Genomic DNA, 7,549 nt, shown 5'->3' with positions numbered 1-7,549 from the left:
TATTAATTTTCTAAATTTTTTAGGGGCCCCGCAGGCTGCATAGAATGGTCTGGCAGGCCACATCCAGCCCAGGGACATTTTGCCCACCCCTGCTCTAAGACATACACAATATTCCTGCTGTGGTATAAGAAACACCATATGAAAGCAAAAGAACTTTCTCTCTCTCTCTGATCTTAAAAAAATGATGTTCTGAAATGGTTGCTGACTTCTTAACCACAGCTGATCGCAGAATATTTGTTATATGATTCTATCAGCTATTACCTCTATTTTTTCTATATTACTCATGCAATCATTTTGAAATCATATTTGAAAAACAGTTTCCTTACACATTCTACTGTGCACATGTACTTTCATATATGCTTATGACACAATATTTCTCAAATATTCAGGGCTAGTTTTCTAGGTATAAGATGATTTTATGATTAAGTATTAAATCAAGGTTGAAGTGTGTTGCATGATTAGAAATATCACTCTTGGGAAGAAGGCCAAAAATATTGTCTAAAACTACTTGATGATGTATTGAGTTCAACACATTTTATTGTGCTCTCAGAGCTTATTTGCTAAGCACCATAAAATACTTAGTACCGGACAGAATCCGAACTTCCAAAACGTTGTGCTGTGACCTGTTCACCTAAAAAAGAAAATATAAATAGAGACATCAATTCACAGATACTATAGGGTATCTATCTACCACAATTATTACTGTCTGTCCAAACTTCAAGATTAGAAATTCTTCCCTTAATGCGCAAATCAATTCAAAACACATTTTTGGCTTAAAATAGATTTTTACCACTTTCTCTCAAAAACTTTCAAACACATCTTTTACTTCTAAGTTTACCCAATCATTCAACATGTCTAGTAGGCGTGTACGAAGCAGCTAGTATTTGCTTTGGATTTGGATTCAGCCCATTCGGGGGACAGTGATTCGATTTGGCGATTTGAATCGCTGTCCTGATTTAATTCAGCCAAATCTCCAAATCAGCCAAGCCAGGCCCATCCCCCACCTCTCTCTCAGCCTGGCAATGGCTGCCCCCAGCTCCCAGCACTTGGGGGGGGGGGAAGCCCCAGATTAGCAGGCGCTGCTGGGCAGGGGGCGATCCCCGCTGCCCCATGCTGCATGGGGGGCTTTGAATGAGCCCTCCGACCCCCCACCACCCCCACAGATGCCATGCCTGAGCCAGCTCCAGCCCTTTAAAAAGAAAAAAAAAATCTGAAGAAACCCCCAGACTCACCGCTTCTGCCCTGCTTCCCCCCGCTGTCCTGCGCCACATGGGGGGCTCTGTAGGAGCCCCCAAACCCCAAGGCTGCACCAGGAGCAGCAAGTCCCAGGGCTTTTCTTGGCTTTTTTTTCTTAAAGGGCCAAAGCAGGCAGAGCAGCTGTGGGGGGCTGGGGGAGCAGGGTTGAGGGGGCTCATGCAGAGCCCCCCATGCAGCGTGGGGGGCAGCGGAGATTGCCCCCTGCCCGACAGCACTTTTTTAAAGTATCAAGCTGGGGTGGGGGGGCAGCCATGGGAGGGCTGGGTGAGCAGGTGGTGGTCAGAAGGGCTGGCAGAGTTTCCCCCCATGGTCCCCTGCCCCCTCCTCCAGCTTCCCTTCCCCCACCCCTAGTACTTACCAACTCGAATGACTGCAGCTCCCTGCTGCAGCCACTGGGGACTTTCCAAATCAAAGTTCTTCGAATCTTTGCCGAAGATTCAGAGAGCTTTGAATCGATTTAGACCTTTAAATTGGTCCCCTGATTCAATTCAGATTCGGAGATTCGGCCACTGAATCAGGCTGAATCTCCTCCAACTCAAATCGCCCGAAGCTTCGCACAGCCCTAATGTGTAGCTCTGAAGCTGCCATGATACAAGTTATATTTAGCATCTAGTCTTGATTAAAGACATTGAACTTCTCTTTCATTCATAAGGCAATGGGAGACAGTTTGACAGACTGCATTTTTAATTTTTTTCATTTACATTTTCATTGTATTTTCAGGTGATTAACTGATACCTGTGATGGCCTTCTTTCTGATTGTCAGTTACATAGGCTATGAGTTGGGATAAAGCCACCATCAAGATATTAACTTACTTTGAGTTTTGCTCCAGTTCTGTTCTAAATGTTTTTGTTATTAGTAAAGTTCACACGCAACTATTTAGAAGGCCACTAAAATCAGAGTTTTCATAAGGCACAAAATATAAATACCCAAGTACAATGTTGCTAATGACTGGCTTAAAAAAAAAAAAAAGAAAAAAAAACTCGACAGTGTCCAGGGATACAAAAATGTGTGCACAGAGCTATGTAGATATACATAGCTACAAAAATGTATGTGCAGAGAATGTAGGTATACATTCAGTGCAACACAAGAATCTCACAAAGGTAGTCTAATTATTACACATAACAATTATACACTGGACTTCTGGTACCAATTATTAAAACGAATACAAGCTTTCTTTTTCATATAATTGTTTTTCTCCTGTAGCTCTTCAAAAATGATTGAGCTTGTATTCCTTTACAAACTCAATTTAGCTTAGTGCCAGGATTCACTTAATTATTTCCTTTTTAATATTCAGAAGTAGCAAAAATCTAACTAAAAAGAGAACCTTAGCTTGACTTGATTAATCACTCCCTTTGCAATAATTTGGGAATTTAGAGAGTTTTGTAAAACCCAAAACAAATATGGTGTAGAACTGAGGACTGTGAAAACTCATACATTACTTTTCTCTTCTCTCTCATGATTAAATCATTACTTTGGAGTCCATTACTCAATGTTAATGTAGATTTTTGTTACTATGAGCCTCCTCTCTCCCATTACAATTTCCCATAAAACTACTTACTTTTCTGTATTTCTAGCTCCTGTATTATATCATTATACATATGGGATAAAAGCTCTTCTTGGGATTCCGTACCATCCAAATAAACTGAGATAGAAGAAAACAAGAAGGATTTCAAACTATTATTATGCTATAATATACCTGGTGACCATCTATAATCTCACTAGGGGGGACCAGAAGGGTTTGGGAGAGACCTTGTTTCCCCTAGCACCCCCTGGCATAACAAGGAATAACGGCCACAAGTTGTTGGAGGGTAGGTTTAGATTAGACAGCCATAAGAACTACTTCACAGTTAGGGTGGCTAGGATCTGGAACCAACTTCCAAGGGAAGTGGTGCTGGCTCCTACCCTGGGGGTCTTTAAGAGGACACTTGATGCCTACCTAGCTGAGATCATTTGAGCCCAGTTTTTTCTCAGGCAGGAGGTCAGACTTGAAGATCTACAAGGTCCCTTCCAACCCTACTTCTATGATTCTATGATATAGTTTGTTACTTCCAACACATCTGTATAGTATTTCATTCTTAATACAACCCCCATGGAACCCCCTGGTGGATAGTGTTCCAACAGAAATAATATTTGTCCTCAATACCATTTCAGTTGTACACAATTAAGGGGATCAATCCAGCCCCAAATCTGAGCCTAATCTAGAAATATTACTGGCCCACAAACTTCCCAAAAGATAGAGAACACAGGACTATGGTAGACTGAGCAATTCAGCAGAAATAGTTTCCCATGAACATGGTAGCCCTTTGCAAAGAGCTGGAAGAGTTAATTTGAGTTACTGTCTCTCACAATACTGAGTAAGCAGTTATTAAGTAATCTTGATACAACTTTTCTGGAATCTTATATTCCTTCTCCTGAAAAGACATCCAGCATTTTGAAAAAGTCCAGTATGGGCTTTTGACCACTCATAGTGATATCAATCAGTCTTAACAAACAAGCAATTCTTAAGCTCTTTCTTTATTGCCTAGTCTGAAAAACAGTAATCCTGTATTTACCCTCCATTCAAGAGAAAAGAGCAGCAACTCTGTAAAGTAACAGAAACAAGCAGAAATTCTCTTAACAGTGAAAAAATACCCTTAGAGCCACTTTTACAATATCAATCTTCCACTAATTTCATAGCTGGGCATTTTTTTGTTTTGTTTTGTTTAAAGCAAAGATATTTCAAGATTCTTTAAAACAATTGTAAGTCAGCGCTAGGAGTCGTTAGTCTCAAGGGAGCCAAGTGAGTATAGATAAGGATAGTGTATGACAACATGCCCTGTAATTCCAGCGTAATGCATTTACAAGTGACCAAGTGGACCTGGCCCCTAAAGGTTTTTGTAATAGTTTCTGTTCTCTTCACAACCTCGTCTCTCACATACTCGCATAAATTTAAACACAGACTTCAACAGATTCCCCCATCTTGGTACAGTTCATCCCCATGGAGAGGGCCTGGAGGAGGTTCTACATAATATGTTTTTGATGCACTGGCCATTTTCACTGCAGTGAAATTCACCTTTAATCTTTTTGGTACATAAGACTGGCACAGTATCAACCAATATCAGAAGGGAAGGCTTAAACCCTAATCCTGGTAAGTCTTGCATGTAATTGACTCCTATTTCAGTGCAATTCAAAAGTGTTCAGCAACCTGCAGGAGCTGCCCAATATGTTGCATGGTCAGACTCATAGCACAAGCAAACTTTATGCTAATTTACCTTCACTAATAACTTTGCATAGCTTACCATTCTTGGGTACGTCTACAGGTGTGCTTTAATGTGCATTAGCCTATTTTAATGCACATTAAAGCATCACTTTAAAAACAGTGCTATTTACTTAATGTGCATCAAAACAGGCTAATATGCATTAAGCGTCACTTAAAAAGCATGCTCTTTAGTTAATGTGCATTAAGACAGGCTAATGTGCATTTTCCTAGTACCTCACAATGGAGGTACTAGATTAAATGAACGTTAACTAAAGCACATTCATGCACATGTAGACGCACCCTCTAATGCCAGCCTCTGTGCCAATACACACAACAGGCACATGGAGAAATCTGTGTAACCTTGTTCTATTCAAGACCTAAATCTACACTTTAAACTTTGCTCTATTGCATTAACTGATGAATACACGTTGTGACTGTATGTTTAATCACAGGACACACACACGCTCATTTCATGGACTTCACCGATCAAGTGGACCAATGTGGTTTTGTTTTCAGCTGTAAATGTTAGAGAGACAAGACATTCCTACCACAAAGAGTACTAAAAATATTAGAGCTAATGGATCTAAACCTTTTGCACAAATGCCATGCAAGTTTCTGAAAAAGTATACAATTTTTTTTTGGTGGGGAGGCCAGTGTGTGACAGGATCAGATCCCAGGCGTGGCCATGGCTTCTGCACCACTCCAGCTCCTTGGGTACCCTCCCTTCTCCTCTCACCTGCTACACCTTGGTGGAATTATTTTCTGTTGATAAAGGGAGACTGTCCCAGGGTCCCGGAGTGAGCCCTTGTCTGGTCTTTGGCCCGTGGGTCCCTCCCGGATGCAGCTGATCCCAGTCCTGCCCTTCAAGCACTAAGTGGGGCCCTCCTGATCCCGTCTGTGCCCCAGGGCACCAGTTGCCTTAAAGGCTAATTGTGGCTTCCTTCCACCCCTACAGCCCTGCTCATGCCTCACAAATGTCATTTGGTTGCCAGTTACTCCCTTGTATAGATTTCATCCTTGTTAGCCTTAGCCTACAGGTTACTCTGGCTGTAGACTGGTAGCCTAGGCTCACTGGCTTTGGCCAAGGCTTTCAGTCTCAGCCTCTTGACAAACCCTGGCCACCTTGTCACTGCACTCAGGACTCAGGTCCTGGGCTTCTCAGCCTCAGGCTGCTCCTGTCACCCTCTGGGCTCAGGCCCTCGCCTTTTTGGCCTTAGCCTGCCTGTGCCTTGTGACCCTACCCCTAGCAGGACTTACAGCACAGTGTGCTCCTCAGGCACCGCTGTGGTCTCCTTTCCACCCCTGACAGCCATATCCAGTATCAACTAGAACAAATCACTTTAAACTCAAAGTCCCTTCATCTGGGTCATCATACCACTTTCAGGCCATCTTCCCACTCTCTGGCTCCCTCTGCCCTGGGAGTACCTACCATGGCCTGCAGCTCCTACTACCCCCCAGCCTGAGTTGGCAGGAGTGCCACTCTCACAAAGTTTAGGGCTGGACTTCTCTTCTGCCTCAGGGGCCTGGGCTTATATGCCCTGGCTACCCGCTTCTGGCCAGGTGCTTTCCTGACCGGATGGAGGTGTGGCCCCTCAGCTTCCAGGGCAGCTTAATGCCAGTGCTCTTGCTGCCTAACCCGGGCTCCGCACCACTCCCTTACTGCTAGTCAGCTAGCCCTGCAATAGGCACATGGCAGCTTTTGGGTCCCTGGCTGCTTACTCCCCGGCAGCTAGCCCGTAATATGTAACCTTCCCCAACCTGGTGACATCCCTGCTTCAGCTTCTCCCTTAGAGTAACAGGAGCCCCTGGCTCACTCTTACAGGGGGAACACTAATTTGTGTGTGTAAAGATGACATACACCATACCAATGTTGCTTGTCTTTTCTTCAAATTCACTTTTATGTTTCAAATACATAGGCCACACATGTCCATCGAAGTAGCCTGGTGGGTCTGCTGGGTGATAGACTCTGGTACTGCAGAAAAATAGATTTGCTTTTTTACCCAAGTTTCACAATATTACTATGTTTTTCTGGTGGGCACATGTATACTCTTCTGTGCTATAGTACAAATCTCTATCTGAAATCTTCAAGTGGGGGAAAGCTGTGGATCTTTTGGTTGACGTGTAAGGAGGCTTATCAGGCATAATGGTTTATTATTATATTGCCCAAGTGATTTTTATGAGGTTACCTGGTCTACTTCTGTGAATCATTCCAAGTAAAAGACCAGGTAAAAGCAAGTTAACTTGTCATAACCTTTAGTTCATGTGTTAGACAAGAAGGACCAAAATAAATCACTAAAAGTTCATTTTTTCACACTGTTCCAAGTTTTTAAACATAACAAGCAATTTTGGCTTCTCAACAATTTTCAGAAGTGCTGAGCTCTCATACTTTAAAGATTAAACTCTCAAATTGACTTAAGTAAGGCAGACATAGGTAGTGGTGTTAGGGTGAAGTCGAGCAGTGTATAGAAATGTAGTATAGTATACAAAGCACTGTATAGAATTTACCATTCAAGTCATTTTTTTAAAGGTTTACTGCCTAGTTTTGGACCATGGCAGGGTCCACTTCCTCCACAGCTGCCCTCTCTTCCCCCTAATATACCTAAGGTACATTGATGATGTCTTCATTGTGGGAAGAAATCTCTAGAGAAATGTCACCAGGACTTTAACAAACTAACTCTGGAATACTCTACACAGCAAATTCATTTCCTAGACACTACAGCAAAGGTTTGCAACAGCTACCGTGTTGTACCGGAAATCAAATGACCATCACAGCTACTGTCACCCCACCAGCCTAAACACACCACTACATCCATTGTCTACAGCCAAACTCTACATTACAGCTGTATCTGCTCCAATCCCACCGACACACTTTAAGGATCTGGAAGATGGATTCCTACAATTATAATTACAATATGCTCCCAAAATGGGAGCCACTCAAATCAACAAAGCCAGACTCAGACCTTGCTCTGAGCTGCTATTATATCAAAGGCCTGTGGCAGAATACTTTAACCTCCCTAGACATACCCTGACCTCAGGGCAGCTGTTCATAGGCT

The 7,549-nt window shown here is 42.8% G+C and overlaps 1 protein-coding gene across 3 annotated transcripts in view; it reads right to left on the bottom strand.

Annotated features, from left to right (window-relative positions):
* Positions 1-512: 512 nt before the first annotated feature.
* Positions 513-7,549, bottom strand: part of NMRK1 (nicotinamide riboside kinase 1) — a 39,651-nt gene continuing 32,614 nt past the window's right edge. For all 3 annotated transcript variants that reach the window (XM_019517439.1, XM_019517440.1, XM_019517441.1), the window contains 3 exons: positions 6,362-6,468; positions 2,817-2,900; positions 513-631 (listed from right to left, as the gene is read on the bottom strand). In XM_019517439.1, the coding sequence (XP_019372984.1) occupies positions 579-631; positions 2,817-2,900; positions 6,362-6,468 (244 nt within the window). In that variant the 3' untranslated portion in view covers positions 513-578. The remainder of the gene's footprint in view (positions 632-2,816; positions 2,901-6,361; positions 6,469-7,549) is intronic.

The sequence above is a fragment of the Gavialis gangeticus genome, unplaced genomic scaffold (assembly GCF_001723915.1).
Source record: "Gavialis gangeticus isolate Ggan-Ray unplaced genomic scaffold, GavGan_comp1, whole genome shotgun sequence".
In the NCBI taxonomy this organism is placed as follows: domain Eukaryota; kingdom Metazoa; phylum Chordata; order Crocodylia; family Gavialidae; genus Gavialis; species Gavialis gangeticus.
This window is presented reverse-complemented; position numbering and strand designations above follow the sequence as displayed.